The 20,751-nt window shown below is 45.2% G+C and overlaps 1 protein-coding gene across 5 annotated transcripts in view; it reads right to left on the bottom strand.

Annotated features, from left to right (window-relative positions):
• Positions 1-20,456, bottom strand: part of ATP9B (ATPase phospholipid transporting 9B (putative)) — a 249,489-nt gene extending 229,033 nt beyond the window's left edge. For 3 of the 5 annotated variants that reach the window (XM_042909654.1, XM_042909656.1, XM_042909655.1), the window contains exon 1: positions 20,321-20,456. In XM_042909654.1, coding sequence (XP_042765588.1) covers positions 20,321-20,436 — 116 coding nt within the window. In that variant the 5' untranslated portion in view covers positions 20,437-20,456. The remainder of the gene's footprint in view (positions 1-20,320) is intronic. The other 2 variants (XM_042909659.1, XM_042909658.1) reach the window with 1 other exon arrangement.
• Between the last annotated feature and the right edge of the window lie 295 nt (positions 20,457-20,751).

Raw genomic sequence — 20,751 nt, 5'->3', positions numbered from 1 at the left:
TTCTGTACTCCTCAAACTAAGCTGTCTGCAGCGCAGGCAAACCGTTATAAATAACGGACGCGACTTTCCTTTGCAAAAATCTTACCTAGCCAGGGTAAGCAGAAACGGAAGAGGCTCCCCAAGGAAGCCGCCGTGACCGTGCTGTGAGGGGAGCCCCCCACGGTCATCAGGGTGAACGGTCAGCTCGACGGTACCACCCACTCACGGTGTTCAATTCAGGAATATAAAAAAGTCCATCATCTAAAACACTACTATTAGCAAAAAATGTATATGTCCGGGTCACATCTCCATACTGTTCCAGACTGAAAGGATATAAAATCTGACCAACTTTACACTCATCAATCAAAGTCATGGAAGTGACTTTTGACCTACGCAGGTGTCTTACGGTCAAGGCAGGAACCTGGTGCCCCTGGTTTGTTGTCAGACTTGACACACACAGCAAGAATACTATGTCCCACTTATACTTATTCTGTCTCTCTAATTCTCTTTTCTAAAACTTTCTATTCAGTTAAATTTCCTCCCTAGCCAGCATCCCTTTCAGAGTCCAACAATCCTCTTCTGATTCTAAAAACAGACAGCCTACTGTCAAAGGTCCATTTTATCTTTCCTAAATCACGGACACATTTGTCTTCAACAAATAAAAGCTTACCTTGAGAACCAACAATTTGTTAGAAAGTGTAACGCAGAGTCAACAAATGCTATCTTATTTAATGTTACGTCAAGCCTTCTTGGTAGGCGTTACCCCAATTTCAAAAATAAGAGAGCAGACTTCTGTGTTCCTGTGAGATGATGGCAGTTGCCGAAACTGAAAAAGTCCACAGACTTTACAGAAGACAAATAAAACCAACCCAAACTCACAACCACGGCCTCAGTGAGGGCCAGACGATACTACAATCTACTTAAAGACAACAGCAAACCTGTAACAGGACGAAGGCAAAGAAAATCAGACAAAGCGTATCGCAACCAAACTACTCAAAGCAAAGATAAAGGAAAAATTCTTGGAAGCAGCCGGAGAAAAAGGACTCATTACGTCTAGAAGAACATTAGCTCCAACACCCACGAACATCTCGTGGAGACAGACGGAGGTCAGGACCCCACGTCCAAGTGTTGAAACAGAAGCAGGCTCAACCCAGAATTCTACCTCCAGCAAAAAGATCCTCCAGGAACGAAGGCAAAACAAAAACATTCTCAGATGAAGGGTAAACCTCGGAGGATTCGTCACCATCACAGCTAGGACAAAAGAATGCTAAAGAAAGTTTCGAGATAAGAAAACGAAACAAACAGGAAACTTACAATTTCGAGAATGAAAAGCAACACAAAATTCTTTAAAACGTGTATGATGATGGGAAATGACAGTTATAACATCATCCGGTGAAGGCTTCAGCATAAAATATGTGAACAGACATCACAGTCATACTGTAAGAAGTGGGCAGTTCCACAGTCTACATTAAGTGTAAAATACTAACAGTGAAAAGTTAGCTATGTATACTGCAATCCGTACAGTGGGACATCTCAACAGCAGTACCATTAACATTTGGGGTCATAGAATTCTCTGCTGATAGAACGGTCACGTGCACTGTGGAATGTTCAACAGCATCCGTGGACTCTACGCATTTGATGCCCGTGGGAGCACCCCCCTAGTCGCAACAATAAAAAGGTTTCCAGACGTTGCCAAATGTTGCCTGCAAGACAAAAATCACTATCTACAAAATAATAATAAAACATTTTATTTTTTTTAATGTTCACTGCAAGAGAATAGCTGGTTATTTTATTATTCCTTTATCGAAGTAGCTTAACAAAATCCACCTATAATTTAAAATTATACCACAACGTTTTTCTCTGTGATTTCCAATTTCATATTGGATGTGCTGATGTGTATAATTTTTTAGTTCATTTTGTAAATTTACATCCAAGTTAGCACAGAATGCAACCATGATTTCAGTAGTAGATTCCTTAATGCCCCTTACCCATTTAGCCCATCCCCCTCCACAACCCCTCCAGTAACCTGTTTGTTCTCCATATTTAAGAGTCTCTTATATTTTGTCCCTGTTTTTATATCATTTTTGCTCCCCTTCCCTTATGTTCATCTGTCTCTTAAGGTCCTCATATGAGTGAAGTCATATGATATTTGTCTTTCTCTGACTAATTTCACTTAGCATAACACCCTCTGGTTCCATCCACGTAGTTGCAAATGGCAAGATTTCATTCTTTTTGATTGCCAAGTAATACTCCAGTGTGTGTGTGTGTGTGTGTGTGTGTGTGTGTGTGTGTGTGCATGTGTGTGTATAACATCTTCTTTATCCATTCATCCAGCGATGGACACTTGGGCTCTTTCCATATTTTGGCTATTGTTTATAGTGCTGCTATAAACATTGGGGTGCATGTGCCCCTTCGAAACAGCATACCTGTATCCCTTGGGTAAATACCAGTAGTGTAATTGCTGGGTCATAGGATAGTTCTAATTTTAATTTTTTGAGGAACCTCCATACTGTTTTCCAGAGTGGCTGCACTAGTCTGCATTCCCACCAGCAGTGCAAAAGAGATCCTCTTTCTCTGCATCCTCGCCAACAGCTGTTGTTGCCTGAGTTACCAAATTTAGCCATTCTGACTGGTGTGAGGTAGTATCTCATTGTGGTTTTAATTTGTATTTTTCTGATGATGAGTGATGCTGAGCATTTTCTCATGTGTTAGTTGGCCACCTGGATGTCTTCTTTGGAGAAGTGTCTATTCATGTCTTTTGCCCATTTCTTCACTGGATTATTTGTTTTTTGGGTGTTGAGTTTGATAAGTTCTTTATAGATTTTGGGTACTAACCCTTTACATGATATGTCATTCGCAAATATCTTCTCCCATTCTGTCGGTTGCCTTTTAGTTTTGCTGATTGTTTCCTTCGCTGTGCAGGAGCTTTTTATTTTGATAAGTTCCCAATAGTTCACGTTTGCTTTTGTTTTCCTTGCCTCCAGAGACGTGTTGAGTAAGTTGCTACGGCCCAGATCAAAAAGGTTTTTGCCTGCTTTCTCCTCGAGAATTTTGATGGCTTCCTCTCTTTACATTTAGGTCGTTCATCCATTTTGAGTTGATTTTTGTGGATGGTGTAAGAAAGTGGTCCACGTTCGTTCTTCTGCATGTCACTGTCCAGTTTTCCCACCACCACTTGCTGAAGAGACAGACTGTCTTTATTCCATTGAATATTCTTTCCTGCCTCGTCAAAGATTAGTTGGCCATTTGTCTGTGGGTCCATTTCTGGGTTCTCTATTCTGTTCCATTGATCTGAGTGTCCCTTCAACGGAACAGGTAGGAAACGTTTTAAATATAATGGCACATAATGTTGAAAGATTAAAAGTAAAAAGACAGAAAAGGATACGATGCAAACCCTCTTTCAAAGGAAGAAAAGTAGCTATTGTACTTTAAAACAAAGAAGACATCAAAAAAATAAAATGGAAGAACCGCCCAGGATAAAGAAGGACATTACATAATGACAAAAGATCAAATCCCCAATAAGCTCCAGCAATCCTGAGTGTGCACACACTTACCACCAGTTTCAAAGTACACGAAGTATGAAGGACATAAGCGAAAGGAGGAACAGACAAATCCTCAGTACTGCCCGAAGGCTTCCAAACTCCTCTCTCGGTTACTGACAGAAGAAATGGAACATCAGAAAGGACATAAAGATGTGGCCAACACCACCAGCGTACCTGCCCTTACTGGCATTTACGGAACACTCTGCCCTACACGGCAGAATATATACCTCGAGTGCTCAACGAGCACTCACTCCCACGGACCACATCTTGGGCCCCAATACAAACTAATACATGTAAGAGAACTGAAATGAGACAAAGTATGTTCTCTCACCGTAAAGAAATTTCTTTTAAAAATCAATGACAGAAACGTATCTGGGAAATCCACAAATACTTGGGGGGTAAAAAGCGGAACAGTCCACGGTGCTGGAGAAGCATCCACAAATTCCTCGCAACCGGAATGGGAACTCAGGAACTGCAGAAAGTTCTAGAGATCTCCACCCTAACCTGGACTCACCCTCCGAACCGCTCACCCCCGGCAACCTGACACCTGCCTGCTGACGCGATACAACACGAAGCAGACCCAGCATTCCCCCAACACATTTACTGTATTTAGTCAGTCTCCAGAGCAGTGGTTCTCAAAGCGCAGTCGCCACGCCAACAGCATCAGCATCACATGGGGTCGCGTCAGGACCAGAAATTCCCGGACCACCACCAGACACGGGAAACTTCTGCGAGCAGCCTACAGCTGGCGTCAGGAGCGCTCACACTCTGCTGTTTGAGAAGCACTGTTCCGGGGCTAATTTCACGTGACAAGAAGTACACAAAACCAAGAGCACTGCCCAACTCCAGGAGGTGCTAGTCCAGACACAGGACGCACTACAAAACACCAGCCTGGACTCCTCAAAACCACCATGTTCTAGAAGCACGTGACGGCGATGGCTATACAACCCTGGGGGTATACCAAATGCCATTGAATTCTGCACTTTAAAATGGTGAATGATATGTTGTGCATTGTACCAGTTTGGGAGAAAAGAAATTATTGAGACAACAGAAGATACTTGAAATGAGCTGCAGACGCCATATCAGGAGTTACTGTTAATTTCCTTGGCTGTGACAACAGTGTTGTGGCTCTAGAATCCAGCCTGTCATGGGGAGACCCGTGCTAAGGGCCCTACCTGCAGAGCACTGAGAACAGGTCAGTGTAGACAGAAAGCCAACGAGGCATAACGTTCACTGTTGTTCAATCTATGTAGAAGAACGTTCTTTTAATGTTTCTATATGTTTAAAAGCCATCATAATGAGCGACTGGGGAAAATGTATTCAAGGAAAAAATATTTAAGACCCAAACTGACGTCCGAGTGTCGTTTCTGTGGTTTCTTGGATCCAGGTTTCGTCATCTGTCTTCCCACCATCATGTCCAAGACCTGTCGTGCCCTGGACGCTGTCCTCTGTACCATCGTTACTATCTTCATTCTCTAGACTGCTTGTGACTCTCCAACGTTCTGGAATGAAGGCTTTCACAAGAATGACAAGTTTGAGCGCTACTCCAGATAATCGGGAACATCCAGCAACAGTGCAATTATTTCCGTTCTGCTCTAAATGTTATTAAAACACATCTTCTACAGCGTGTAACACGCTTCGCATGTGCAAAATGAGCTCTCTTTTTAGCAGTGCTTCAGGGAACTTTGTGCATGTGGACGTTCTCACACCTGCACGTGTGTGTGCAGGCAGGCATGCAGTGATGGTGCCGGGCGCTACTCTGCCTATCAGCATTCAGTGCAAAGGTCAGAAGGCAAAATATTCCAGAAGCCTCGACCTTCAGGAAACTTTATTCTTGCAATAGGTGCCCAGCTGTCAAGAATCCAAGCACAAGTGGAATTCAATGACGGAAAAGATGTCCTTAGACTACAAGGCCAATGCTAACCTGCAACCTAAGCTTCTTGAGCCATCTTTTTAACATCTGGTAACTAGAAAATAATCCAGCAAGCAGACTGCTGAGTTACAGGTTACTGATTTATTCCCTACTGTTGGACAGAGAAGACAGGACTTCCCACTAAATACTGTTTCAGTGAAAATATCTGTGCACAGAACTCTCTCCCCATTTTTACGTGAATTCTTTCAAAGATTCCCTGAGCTGTATAATTGTCCCATAAAGTCACAAGCTCTAGAACACGTGAAATGTAACTGCCAACTGCAATTTAAACTCCTACCACTAGGAGTGCTAGAACAGTACCAAAAACACTGGAAGCAATTTTACCTCAAGCTCATCAGACGGGGGCTGAATACATGTGACACTTCACTTAAATAAGGGGCAGAAAATGACATCTTGTCCTGGCAGTGATTTGCTTCTGCCATCACACGGGGTCCTACACGACTACTTACAAACGATGGCTAAGGCTGCCCCCCATCAGTGTAGCTGGGCCCATCTTGCGTGTGCCCGCTCTGCGGTGCTCCCCGTGGCCACCGCTCAGCAGCCCTGGTGGCTTGGGCCTCCTCACGTAAGTGCTGGGCTGCAGGAGCACCTCTTCAGCAGCCAGGGACTCGCCGTGCCTCTTCAGCCAGTGTCACCAGGACCATGAGTGCGTTCGTTAGTGACGGGGTCACAAAAAAGGTAGGTTCCCCGTGGTCTGCCCGAACTTATTTGCGCCCGTAAACCCTGCTATTTTCAGCGAGCACTTCGACCACGGCGGGGTTCTGCGGGGCCGTACAGAACACAACCACAGAAATGGCAACACTCGCTACTGAAGGGCCCACCTCCGCACACGGATCTGTAAGACCTTCTCAACATGTGGGGGCAATCTGAAGCAAGAAAACAAGACGTTACCCTCCACCCGCATGGACCGGGCCTCTCCACAGGGCCTATACGGGGGAGGCAGCCTGCCGACAGCCTGCGGGAGCCGTGGGAGACCAGACGGCCCTGGCCGACCCAAGCGGGAAGGAAGAAATCTGTTGAAAGCCACTATACTTGTGATCGTTTTACCACAGCGACGGAACGAATGCCACTGCAGAGCAGCCAATGACGGGATTTTGTTCCCTCTGTGCCCTGAGGCTCTCATCGCTCCTGCTCTCCGCATAGCCTCGGGGAGCGCAGGGCGGCAGAGTCCCCCGCAGCCCCGCTGTGGCTCTCCCAGGCTCTCCCAGGCGCACGGGCGCCCAGGGGCACCCAGCACAGAGACGTCAAGTGTCACAGGGAACCCACACTCGGCGCCTGGCACATGTGGAGACCGCTGGCCCTCGTACCATAAAACAGAGAGTAAGACTAAGTAGACGATGAGCGGACCCTCAGCAAACACTAGCCGCCGAGATGTTTCTCCTCCTCCCACGGCAATTAAATGTCACAAATAAAAACCATGGGACGTCTGAAAATACTGGAGAACGAAGAGCACATCAGACTGAGTACCCAAGGAAGGTCACCTCCCCGAATCATTACAAGAACACGAACAAACGCTCTGCAAGCCAGCTGGCCATGCTGAGCACCCACACGGGATGGTCAGCAACAGACGCGGCCTCCGACTCAAGGGGCTCACGCGCACCAACTGGTAAATCTACAAGGACGGCAGCGGCAGCTGAGGAGACGGTCACCTGGCACCGGGAGGGTGACTGAGCGGGGGCCGCAGGGGCGTGAGGGATGACCGCGGCACGCCGGAAGGTCGCACGGCCAGCACGGCGCTCGGGAAGGACTGCCGGCCACTCGAGCTGGGCACGGCCGTCTGTCACGAGTGTGGAACTGGAGTCGGTCAGAGAGAGCAGGTGCCTCCAGGTAACTGCAGCTGTTACTCCCGCCAGAGCTCCGGGCGGTCTGCTGCGCCAGGCAGGCAGAACACCCCAAACACCTGGCTTCCGAAAGAGGAGACACGGACGTACGCACGTAAAAGGGTAAAAAGTTTCCTGTAAAGACAGAAGATCAAATACACGGTCTCCTTTCAGCACCTAGGTTTTCAAAGCCTGAGCCTGAATGGAAAACAAGAGGTACCAACAAGGTGCAGGAAGCTAGAAAGCACACGGGTGGGCGGTGAACAAGCAGGTCCAAGGAAGCAGGCGTCTACACCCAGCGGCAAGGAAACAGGAGAGCCGAGCTGCTGGAACCTCAGGGTCCCGGCGGGGCGGGGCTGACACCGCTGGGGCCTCCAAAGTGGGTCTGAGGAGAGGTAACCGTAGGAAGTGATCCAGGAAGTGATCGGAGAAACATCTGGATCCTCAGATTACCCCCTTCCCCCTACAGATCGAGGGCACCTACCCTCTGGGGAGGGGAGTCAGAAGAGAAAGCAGAGGGGAGGCTGTGCTGAAACTGAAGACTGAGTGAAGGAGAGCAAACGAGCGAGCCAGCCCGCCCGCCCTCCCGGCTGCCCAGGTAGGAATTCAAGGTTGAGAGGAGGGGAAAGGAAAGGAGGAGAAATCAGCAGCCAGCATTTACCCGATGCTGTCAGGCATCAGTCTAACGCACTTCACCCATATTCACTTAACTCCTAGTTTTAGACAATTAATACCGGAAATTTTTACTATAAAAAGCAAAGTAACTCAAATGTCCAAGACAAATGTGCTCTATCCACATAATGTGGTATCATTCAGCCTTAAGAAAAGGACATTGCGACGCGTGCTACAACATGAAGCTTCAAAACATTCTGCTCAGTGAAAGGAGCCACACCCAAAAGACCAGCCTCGAAGGACTCCAGACCCACAAGATGATCAGAGCAGTGGACTTCGCAGACAGAGGCACAGGAGGGTTCCGGGGGCTGGGGGCGGCGGGGATTGTGTTCAAGGGCTGGAGAGCTTCAGTTTGGGGGGGGGGGGGGGCAGTGACTGGCTCCTTTCAAAGGGAGCGGCGCTGGAAAACAAAGGAGGTGTGGGGACCGGGAGACACAGCACAGGTCTCGAAAGACCCGGAAGGGGCTGCAGAGCCCTGAGGGCCCTGGACTGGAGGGGGCAAGGCCAGGGAGGGACACTGCGGGCCAGGCAAGCCAAGGGGAGGGACTTCCACTTTAATTTTCGGAAGAAGATTTTCAACCTAGGAAAAAATTTTGTTTTCAAAAAGAACTTTTGAAAAGTGCAAATTAAAACAATTGAAAAACCTAATTCTTAACACTTAGCATTCCTAACAATCTTGGATAACCAGGCACTCGATGGCTGGTCGGTGTGAACAACTTCTCTGGAGAACTCTTTGTGAAAATGCATCGAAAGCCTTTTTGTGTGTGTGATGTGAGTAAACTTTAAATATCTGAAAACATGAAAAACGAATACAAGATTTATCTACAAAGATGACCATTACTGTGCTGTGCTGCTTAAAAGTACACCCAAGAAGCACGGGAAAACTTTAATATCGGTGATTAAGCCTGGTTAAACACATCCGGAAGGCCGCCTGCTGAAGGTCAAGGGCACAGTGCGGAGAGGCAGCAGCACCTGCCGCCCCACCCCCCACCCCCAGCCTCACCAAGCAGCAAAGCAGCAAGCACAGAACATCCCCACAACAAGGGACTGGTCACTTGAGATACTCAGGCAAAAGCCCAGGTCATCTGTGAAGCAGCAGGCCTAAAACAGGGCCAGTAGGTTTCCTCCGAAAAATTCCTTGTTTTCTTATTTTCTGCATAAGATCCCTTCTTTTAAAACAGTCGACTAGAAAATGAATATTTATACATAATGCAATTAAAATTCAAAACGCCACTTAAATATATTATAATATAGTATACAAAATGAGATTTTTCGTCTTTTTCATTAGGCTCCTTCCGCGATTGTGTTGCATTTTAGCAAAAGTCACAATCTTATCAAGTTTAATGCTAGAAAAGTAGTACAATGAGTCTGAAAGATAATGGATATAAGCAACATCATGTTTAGTAACCTCCACTTCAGAAATGGAGCCTTTGAACTGGCAAGCAATTTATTCCATTTCCAAAGCAATTTTCCTATTGTATTGAAAATTTTACCTCAGTATTTAAAAACAATAAGACGATGAATAATGGATTTTTTCAGAGACAGGATAAGCAGAAAATCTTAAGTGTCTTTGTTGCCTAGTGTCATACACACTTAATTGGTTTGTCACTCAAGAAAAATCAACGTTTCCAGCAATTAAGTATAATTCTGGAAACATATTTTTAAAACGAGTAAAAACAAAGTGAACAAAGACGACAGAACAGATGATACCAAACCCACGAGGACTGCCACACTAAGAGGTGGAGACAGCTATCTGAGCTGCTGCCAAAGGTTTACAAAAATTAGGAACTTTCAACAAAACACTCAAGGGCTGGAAGGCACGTAATTTGCATGAATCTAAGGAAAAGGAAAAGTAGGTCAATACAATAACTAGCTTAAACTCACATTAAGCATCTAACAGCCTTATTGTTTCCATTTTGATGAGAAACATTTCTGAGAAGCCAACTGCTAGTAAAGGGAGAAACCATTAAAATACGCCTAATGCTGAAACCTTCTGGAAGAAAAATAGACACTGCCCCCTCTGCCTACATGTTAATAAAGTAGGAAAAACAAAGCAGCAAAGGGCTATAAAGAAACGTCTTTTTCCTTCATCAAATACAACTTCCAAGTTCAAGTGTCACTGATGAGTCATTAATATGCAGCAAAAGTGTATGAAGTACTGAGAAATTGGGACTTTTCCAGTCTTCCCTTCCTACACTAGCGGAGGAGGTAAACAGTGGAATAGTTTAAAAAAAAAAAAAAAAAAAAAAAGGAAAGGAAAGGAACAGTGCCCAAGAAGCAAGCCGTGACCTCGGCAACAGAACAAGCAAGGACAAGGGCCCGCTGGTCCCTCAAGCCAAGAGACGCCCCTCACGTGAACTACACACACAGTTACCTCGGAGCTACCGATCCCTCTTCCAAGATGTTCTATAAGAGACCGAATACCAACTTCTTGACGTAAGAAATTACACAGATGCTATACATAAATTGAAACAAACTTCTAAATTAGAGTTAATGCTACAATACCCAATATTAAGCAAATGCCAATCTAGAAATTTAAAGATAAGTGGGCCAGTTGGCTCAGGACACATACTCAGTCCCCTCCAACTGTGACCTTCACAATCATCAACTCTCATCTTCATGCTAATACTGTCAACTGCAGAAAATTCAACCGAAATATTCCTGTCCTGGCAGATTTAAAGAACTTCATAAACTTGGTGAGCTACAGACCCTTAAGAATGTGTATGTGTCTGATCCAAGGAGGCCTGGGCACTTTGACAAATGCTATCTTAAGAGTCATTCTATACTTCAAAAAACCTTTTCAGTTGTAAATTGTCACAGAAAAGGAGAAGTTTCATCTTTACAACTCGTAAGATATTTTTTAGATCATCATCACAGTTGTAAAATTTGTAAGATTCAGAGAAAACTGTGTATAGACACTCAGAATGGGAAAACTAGCATTAAAAAAATTTGTGTTGCCTCTATCAAGAAACATGCTAATATTTTAGAGATAATCAGACAATAGCCATCTGTTCTCAGCATGAATCTCTTTTCAAACACTAAAGTTTAACTATTATAATACTGCAAATGGCTCTAGGCAGGGCCAAAAGCCACACTGCAAAGAGAAGCAAGGAAAGGGTATTAACAGACATGGATAAACAAAATAATGTCCAATGTTATTCATTCTTCATTCAACTGTAAAGGTAAGGTGAATAACACAGGTACCATTTAAGAGACAGAAATACAAATATCAAATTAACAAATTTAAAAGTTACCTTACTTTTACCCAACTACACACAAGAAGGAATAGATGCTTCACATTAGTTTACCAAAAAAATGATCTTAATAAGTGATCGCATTCCTAGTGCACTGTTGAATACTACATGTGGGAGACAGCATTTCATTCACCTACTAACATACTGAAAAGACAAAACAAAACAAAAACAACCAGGAACATCCTCACACATGTTAAACCACACTCAAAGCACATCTAATTTTTCCCCTTGAAATTTTCATAAAATATAAACCTCAGTATGAAAAATTCTATACAAGTTTTAACGATTTGCCATCACTATATTTCAAGTATATTGTGTCCTAAACTGGTCTGATTATAACGAAATAAAAGTTATTTCACTCCAAAGAAAACCTGAGAACTTTTAAAATACTTTAGTACAATTCCTTATACATTGTGAGCACAAAATTATATTTTTATATGGTCAGAGAAAGAGGCTTTTAAAGCTCACAAAGCAAGAAAAGCCTGTATCAAAGCTGTTTTTCTTTTTTTTTTTTTTAATTGTTTTTATTAGTTTTATTTTTGAGAGGCAGAGAGAGACAGAGCACGAGTCGGGGAGGGGCAGAGAGAGAAGGAGACACAGAATCCGGACCAGGCTCCAGGCTCTGAGCTGTCAGCACAGAGCCGGATGCAGGGCCCAAACCCACGAACCGTGAGATCATGACCTGAGCTGAAGTCTAATGCTCAACCGACCGAGCCACCCGGGCGCCCCCCAAAGCTGTTTTTCTAACAACTAATTAGCTTTCTATTGCCTATGTGGAGGAAAAAAACCTCATAATATTAACTTTTGTTCTTGGAAATGTAAGACTGCATTTACACTTTTCATTTTTAAACTATTTTTTAGATTTTATTATTTAATCTAAAATTTATATCATTTTTAGATTGTACTATTTAATCTAAAATTTATATTATAGATCATATAATTTTTTAGCTGCATTCTAATACGCAGCACACATATTTCCCAAAACAGAAATACTAGACAAACCTTAAACTATCTACCAATTCTGAAGTATGAAATTAGTGATTTGTTATATATTAGGTCAAAAGTACACTTAAAAACGGTTAGTTTTGTTAAATATAGTTTGCTGCAATAACAAAATCTATAGCAGGGTGCCTGGCTAGCTCAGTAGGAGTGTGGGACTCTTGATCTCAGGATCGTTGAGTTTGAGCCCCAAATGAAATGTAGAGATTACTTAAATAAAACTTACCAAAAAAAGAAGAGAGAAGAAAGAAAATCTAGAGATGAAGTGGGATGGCAGCTACAGCGTGCCAGGTTTCTTTCCGAGGTGACAGAAATGCTCAACACTGACTGCAGTGATGGCTGACTTATCTGTGAATACACTAAAACACAGAATTTTACCCTTTTTTAAGTTTATTTTGAGAGAGAAAGGGCACACACACCTTCCGGGGAGGGGCAAAGAGAGAGAGGAGAGAGTCCCAAGCAGGCTCCGCAATGTCGGCACAGAGCCCAACATGGGGCTCAGTCCCACGAACCGTGAGATCATGACCTGAGCCAAAACCAAGAGTCGGACGCTTAACCGACTGAGCTACCCAGGCGCCCCTGAATTTTACGCTTGAAGTGGGAGACCTGTATGGTATGTGAACTGTATCTGAAAAGCTATTAATGAATGAAAAATAAGTAAGAATGACTTTAAAATACAAGGAGGAAAGACAAAAACAAAAACAAAAAACAAAGGAAAATTACTCCTTCCTTGCAGTTCCAGAGCAAGACTGAGCAGAGCCCTTCCCAACTCCCCAACAGACATAGCTACAAGCTGGAGATGACACACACAGACAGGTGAGGGGGAGGAGGAGGCAGACCAGGAGGGACCTCACACCCCAGGAGCAACACAGCGGGAGCTCCCAATGCTGTGTACAAGACAGTCAGCAGCCAGAAACAATCTCGGGCACAGACCTAAGACATCCCCAAGAAAAGCCTGGTCCCTCCTGCCCATCTCTCCCACTGTCACAGCACATGACAGGACAAGCTGGAACCCAGAGGTAAAGGACCCTCAGGAGACACTGGAGGAGGCCACAAGGTGTAATAAACAGGCACTCCTCCCCTCCCCAGACAAGGAGACATCAGCAGAGCCCAGTGGGACGCCTCAGACCCCACTCATCTCTGCCCAGAGGTAAAGGGACACCCGGTTTTCACCCCATGAGGCAGCTGTAAGGCAACATGGCCTCATCCCACCTTCCGGCCCCTCAGTCCTGGGGTCAGAGGAGGCCTAATAGAACAGAAGATCCAGAGCCTCATAGCATAATACCCAAAATGTCTAGGATACAATCAAAAAACACTCATACTGGGGGGCCTGGGGGGCTCAATTGGTTAGGCGTCTAACTTTGGCTCAGGTCACAATCCCACAGTTCGTGGGTTCAATCCCCGCGTCAGGGTCTGTGCTGACAACTCAGAGCCTGGATCCTGCTTCCGATTCTGTGCCTCCCTCTCTCTCTGCCCCTCCCCGACTCTTGCTCTGTCTCCCTCTAATAAATAAATAAATTAAAAAAAAAAAAACAAAAAACCATACTTGATGCAAATGAAAACCAACAGCTATTTCAGCAAAGGATACCAACAGGAAGAAGAATCAAATGGAAATTCTGAAACTACACATACAGTAACAGAGATCTAAAACCCTAACGGATAGGGTTCAGGAGCAGAATGGAAGAGACAAAGGAAAAACCAATGAACTTTCTTTAAGTGAACAACAAAAACCACCCAATGTAAGCAGAAAATGGACTTAAAACAAAAGAGCAGAAAACTCAGGACCATATGAGACAAGAAAAGATCTCCAAAGTTGTCTCCAGAGAGAGTATCAGAAGACACGAAAGAGGGTGGGGCTCAAAAGTACACAAAAAATGGCTGAAAACTTCTAACTTGACCAAAGATATAAACACGCAGATTCAATATGCTATGTGAACTCCAAACGATATAGACCCGAAGAAATCTATGCAAAGACCCATAATGGTGAAACTACTGAAAAATCAAGACAAGAAAAAAGCTTGACAGCAGTAAGAAGTGACGTATTACCCACAGGAAAAGAAACATCCAAATGACATCAGATTTCTCATCAGAAATCATGGAGGCTGAAAAGAAGCAACATAACATTTTTCAAGTGCTAAAAAAAAATACAAAAAACCTGTCAACCCCAAATTGTATATCTGGTAAAATTACCCTTCACGAATGAAGGAGAAAGACCTCCTAAGATGAAAGAAAATTAAGAGAATTTGTTTCGAGCACACCTACATTAAAGACTAGCAAGGAATTCTTAAAACGGAAATAATAAAATAAATTCAGGAATTTCAGAAAATAAGAGAATAACAGAAATAGCAAAAACATGGGTCAATACAACAGGCATTCCTTCTTTTGATTCTTCTAAATTATGCTTGAGCAATAAAGCAAAAGTTAGAACACTGATGTGTGATTCTAGTTACACGAAAGGGAAATATTTACATACTCCTACGTATATAAAATTTATACGTCATTTTACCGCAGAGACGAGTAAAGGGATGTCGTGAGGTAAGGATTCTACACTTCACTAACACAGATAAAATATCAACCCCAGAACACTGCGATGAGTCACGTATGGGTAATGAAACACCAGAACTACCACCAAATAGTATCTATACAAAGAGATACAGTGAAAACCACCACAGGTAAATCAAAATGGAATTCTAAAAAATGTTCAAGTAACCCACAGGAAAACAGGAAAAAGAAAACAAAGAAACAAAAACACAGAAAACAAAAAGGAAAATGGCAGATATCAGCCCTAACTTATCAATCATGACAGTGAACATAAATGTTCTAAATACGTCAAGCGTAAGACAGACGTGGGCAGCGTGGATAAGAAGTAGAATCCCACCATATGCTGACGACAAGAAACTCACCTCAAACGTAAGTAGGCTGGAAGTAAAATAATGGAAAATTATATGCCAAGCAAACATTAGTCAAAAAAAAGCCTGGGGCATCCAGGTGGCTCAGTCAGTTACGCATCCAACTTGGTTTCGGCTCAGGTCACGATCTCAAGGTCTGTGGGTTTAAGCCCCACATCGGGATCTGTGCGGACAGCTCAGAGCTTGCTTGGGATTCTCTGTCGTCTTCTCTCTCTGCCCCTCCCCTGCTCTCTCTCTCAAAATAAATACACAAACTTAAAAAAATTTTTTTTTCAAAGGAGGAAAAGTCTCCAATCAATAATCGAAAACTCCCACCCTAAGAAACAGGAATGAGATAAGAAAAATAAACCTAAAGCAATGAAAAGGAAGGAAAAAGTAAGACACAGATTAATGAAATAGAAAACTACAAAAAAATAAGTAAAATAAAAGATGGCTCTTGGAAAAGATCACATCTCTAGCAAGACTAACCCACAAAGAGGAGTGAAGCCCAAACCACCACCATCTGAATGAAACCACCTCAAAGCCAGCAAGAGAACATGGCCAACAACTCTGTACACACAAACACGGCGACTTTTCTGGAAGGGACCGATTCCTCAAAGGGCACAATCCCAACTCACCCAACGTGACACGGCTCACATGAACAGCCTAGAAACTGAGTCTGTAAATTGAAACACCCAGGAAAGCAATTTGCAGGCCCAGATGGTTTCACTGGGAAATTCTACCAAACGTCTAAAGAAGTCAACACCAAGTCTATACGATGTCTTCCAGAAAGTAGAAGAGAAGGGAACATTTCCCCACTCATAAGGCCAGGCGTCAGGGGTAAAATCTGACCGCCGCTGCACCCACATCTACCGGCAAGCGCAATCTGTGCCGTGAGAGGAGCAGGGGACCACAGGAGCCAGCAGGGCGTTTAATTCCATCCCGGCTGGGGTGGAGATACGCAAGTCCTCACAAGAAAGTAACTGCAGGTGCTGACAAAGTCAGGAAGGAACACAGGCACTGAAATATGGAGATTTTCAACGCCAGCAGAAATAGCCGCAAGAGTCCGAAATAACTGCCTTGGGGGTGGGGGGTGAGGTAAGGAGAAGGGAGTAAGCAGAGCACAGAGCCACAGCACCTTCTTCTGGGCGTTTTGCCACTTAGCTTTTCAACTGCACACACATTCCCGGGACAAAACGCAACCAAACTTCACAAAATAATGTAAAAGCACAACTTCCGGTTAAGACCCATCTCTCCCTGCTCCCCTACCAAGTCCACACATAAACCTTGGAAATAAAGCAAGAGCCAACCAAAGGAGTGCTCTGGAAGATGGTGAAAAGGCAGCAGTAAAGAGGAAGCGAGCTGGGCTGCTCTGGAACAGAGGACCGGAGAAACAACACAGGGGCAGGACGTCTTACACGCGCCCACCCGACAGAAGGAAGGACCTAGGCCTGGTGTTCCCTAACTCCCAACCAGGCAACAAAAGGCAGCCCAGGAGGGTCATTCCTCCCCTGGAGAGAGTCCACCACCAGCAGCAAGAGATCACCAAGTGCCTGTGGGAAATGGCCCTAAGACTCCCCTGTCCTATCAGGGGACACTGGTGCATCTGGGCAGCACCAGTTAGAGGAACCCTAGAGGCCTCAAAAGCCCCTCTGTGCCCACGGGCCTCAGGTTCCCCTCTCTCACCAGGACAACCAGGCAGCACCAACTGCAATCTCGCTTCAGAAGCAGCCAGTCCAGGAAGCCTGAATCCACCCCCCTCCTGTGCCACCAGAGACCAGAGCGGCGGGGGGCACCAGCAGGAAGGATCTGGCCTCAGGGGTGCTCAGACTCTTCTAACCAGAGGCCCCAGAACCGCCAGCAGGCACACACAGAACAGGTACAACCACAACCACCGCCCAGCCAACAAAGCCTCCTGGTCACAAGGCCTGACACTTCCTTCTCTTACAAACAGACGCTGGGTCTGGGGAAATCCCTTCTTCCTCTCAGCAGCATAAGCAGAGAGGATAAGAGTCCCAGTAGGACCACATAAAGCAAGGACACCAAAAATCACAGCACAAAATTAAACTGTCATTGGAATCACAGCCCATAAATGTAGGCCGGGACCTATAGGCTAAATCTAAACAGGCTGATCACCTGCTAAAGTAAAAGATACAACAGGACCCACGTATAACCAAACATTAACAGCCAGAATGTCCGGGATAAAATCAAAACCCATCAGTCATACGAGAACCAAAACACTCACAGTGGGACTTACAAAAGGCAACACACACCTAAGCCGAGGCTAGCTCAGATACTGGAATTAGGTGACCACCATTTTAAGCAGCATACAGAAAAACACTTCAACAATCAATTACGAGCTCTCTTGAAACAAATAGAAACTATAAAACTGAACAATACAACAGCGAAAGTACAACACTGCTGGATGGGATCAATAGAAGAGTGAAGACTACAGAGGACAGAATTGGGGAATTTGAGAACAAATCAATAGAATGCACACAATCTGAACACAGAAAAAAGAAACTGGGGGGAAAACAGCCCAGGGAATTACATAACACTAACAAATGTCCAACATTTGTATCATCTGAGTACCAGCAGGAGAGAGAGGAGATGGGGGAACCAAAGAGAGAGTACACGAGAAACCGACGGCTAGAAACTCCCTAACTTTGGTGAAACAAACCCCAACAGATTAAGAATGCTTAACTAAGTACCAACCAAGATAAACTCAAAGTCCACAAGACACGTCACAGTTGAACTTGTAAAAATGAGAGACAAATAAAAACTTGAATGCAGTCAGACACAAATAACACACTGGCCGTAGGGATCCCAATTCGAGTGGCAGTGAACTTCTGCAGAAGTCATGAAGGGTAGCCGGACATGTAACAAGAGTTTTCAAGTGGTGAGAAAAAACTGTCAACCAGGAATTCTATATCCAATAAATCTACCGTTCAGGAATGAAGGGTTAGTGAAAACATTCTAAGATGAAAGACGTTTCAAGATTGGCTATACCAAGTTTCTCAAATAGAATGGATTGGGGGAAAAAAGAGAATCCTGGAACACCAGGAAGGAAATGAGCAAAATAGCATGAATAATAACAGAATGACCAAAAACATGGGTACATACAATGAACTATCCTTATAATCCTGAGTTTTATAAATTGTATTTGATGATTTAAACAAAAAGTGTAGGGGCACCTGGGTGGCTCAGTCGGTTAAGCATCTGACCGGCTCAGATCATGATCTCGCAGTCCGTGAGTTCGAGCCCTGCGTCAGGCTCTGTGCTGACAGAGGAGCCTGTTTCAGATTCTGTGTCTCCCTCTCTCTCTGACCCTCCCCCGTTCATGCTGTCTCTCCCTGTCTCAAAAATAAATAAACGTTAAAAAAATATATATAAAAAAAAATAAACAAAAAGTGTAACACCTTCTGATATGAGTTAAAGTGGGGGGAGGGGGGGTGGAAATGGGTAAAGGGACCAAAATGCAAGCAAGGTTTACACACTTCACTCCATGGAGTAAAATCCTAATACCAACATACCATGGTGGTAAGTCCCTGTGTATGTATACTGCAATACCCAACAGAGCGAACACAATAACAAACAAGGACCCACACTCAAAAATACTGGGGAGATATCCAAGAAAAGCTCAAGTAACCTAAAGGAGGGCAAGAAGAGAAACAGAAGGGGAATGAGAATCAGGAGAAACAGAAAACAGACAATAAAATAGCACCTGAGCTCTAAGGTAGCAATTAAAGGTAAAGGGTTTAAATACAACAATCCAAAGACAGAGACTGAGAGTGCTTAGTGGCAGACCACGATCCAACAAAGAATTTGAAACTCACTTCAAATTCAACTTAGGTTGAAAGCGAACACGATGCAAACATTAAACCACAATATGGCAGAAGTAAATTTCAGAGCAAAGAAAATTACCAGAGACAAAGAATATGTTGTAATAAAAGAAACAATCCACCAGAAGACGAAGGGATCCTAAATATCTACGTACCAAAAACGGAGATGCAAACCATGATGGAAATCGATTGTGAAATAAGCAGGATATTTCCAAATAATGATCTTCTACAACCGACCACTTGGAGAATTACTAATGTGATTACTCTCATAGGTAATATGAGGGAGGAAAGGAGAAATGGTACAAACACCAGACACAGGCACCTTACAGCCCTGTAACTCTCGGCAGTCTTGTAAGAGCCAGTGTCCCCACTTTTACATCCCAGGAAATGGGGGTTCCGTTTAAGTAAGATCAAACAGCAAGTAAGTCAATGAACCAAGATTCAATTCAGCTCTGTAACATTATAATACACGTTCTTCGACTGTATGTCATAGCCTTTCAAACAGCCTGCAACAAAAACTACCTTAAAACTAGAATCCTGAAGCAACTGGATATTGAAATATGCAGTTTTCTTCCTCTTATGTATTAAAAGTTAATTGCTTCTAAAATTCCTCAGGAATAAAATTTCCATTTACTGTAGAGAACAGTATTTCTTCTTTCCACTTCTTTTTCTAACAACTCTACCATTTATTAAATGCAGTGTTCTTCTCTTTAGGTAAGAAATAAATATGAGCTAAAACCAACTAGGGTATGAGACCTCCATTGTAAAATGAAAGGTGGGTAGGTTTTCAGTCTAGCCTAAACTGTGGTCCCCATTAACCAACTTAGCCTTCCGAACTTCCGTTTCCCATTGCTACAAGCAAAAATTCTTGTCAACAAAAAATACTTTGTAAACCCATGATTAAGTAAAAAGTGTAGTCTGCAAATAAAACGAAACGTCCCACATTTGTGAGAATAGTGCTTGCCCGTGAAGGTACATATTTGTGACGCTAAGAACAAGTTACAGGAGTCACGTCCACAATCTCTCCAGTAACGCCCGGAGGTTCGAACACCGGAGCGTCCGCGTGACTTCCCGCCGGCGCAGCTGAGAGCGCAGCAACGGCACGGGGGGGGCTCGTCTCCGTCTGCGATGGGCGCCAGGGCACCCGTGGTCGGGACAGAGGGCCTGACAGCGCATCCCGGAGCCCCCCCCCCCCCCACCGGGTGGCCGCCCTCCCAGAGTCCCGGCGTGCCGGAGTCGGAAGCACTGTGCGCGGCCTGCGGGTGCGCGGACAGACCGGCTGGGGAGTCGGGGACCGGCCGCACCTGCAGGGGGACCCCACCCGGGCAGGGAGCGGGAGGGGGGAGGGCGGGGGAGCGCCACGGCGAGCGGGAGGTCCGCCCCGTCGTTACCTGCTGGGCCACTCGGCCCCCGACCCGGGCCCCGCCGCGCTGTAGTAGGCCGCGCGTTTGCGGTGGGCCGCGGCCGCCGCGCTGCGCACCGGGTACAGAGGGATCTGGTCCGCCATGCTCCGGCCGCCACCTTCCCGCCCCTCCCCGGCCCCACCTCAACTCGCTGCCTCTCCCCGCCCTCTGCGCTCAGCTCCAACCCGGCCGAGGCACCGCCCGCTCGTCTCTCCCCGCCCCCAGCGCGTCGGGGCCCGATAGCGTCACCGCGCGTCGGGGCCGGATGACGACGGCGTGCGGCGAAGGCAGGAGGCGGCGGCGCCCGGAGGTCCGGGCGCGCGTCCCGGCCTGATGACGTCACCGCGCGGCGCGGGAGCGAGCGGAGGCGGTGGTGCCCCGAGACTCCGCCCCCCGCCCCCCCCCCCCCCCCGCGCGCC

Source organism: Panthera leo, chromosome D3, assembly GCF_018350215.1.
Source record: "Panthera leo isolate Ple1 chromosome D3, P.leo_Ple1_pat1.1, whole genome shotgun sequence".
Lineage (NCBI taxonomy): Eukaryota > Metazoa > Chordata > Mammalia > Carnivora > Felidae > Panthera > Panthera leo.
This window is presented reverse-complemented; position numbering and strand designations above follow the sequence as displayed.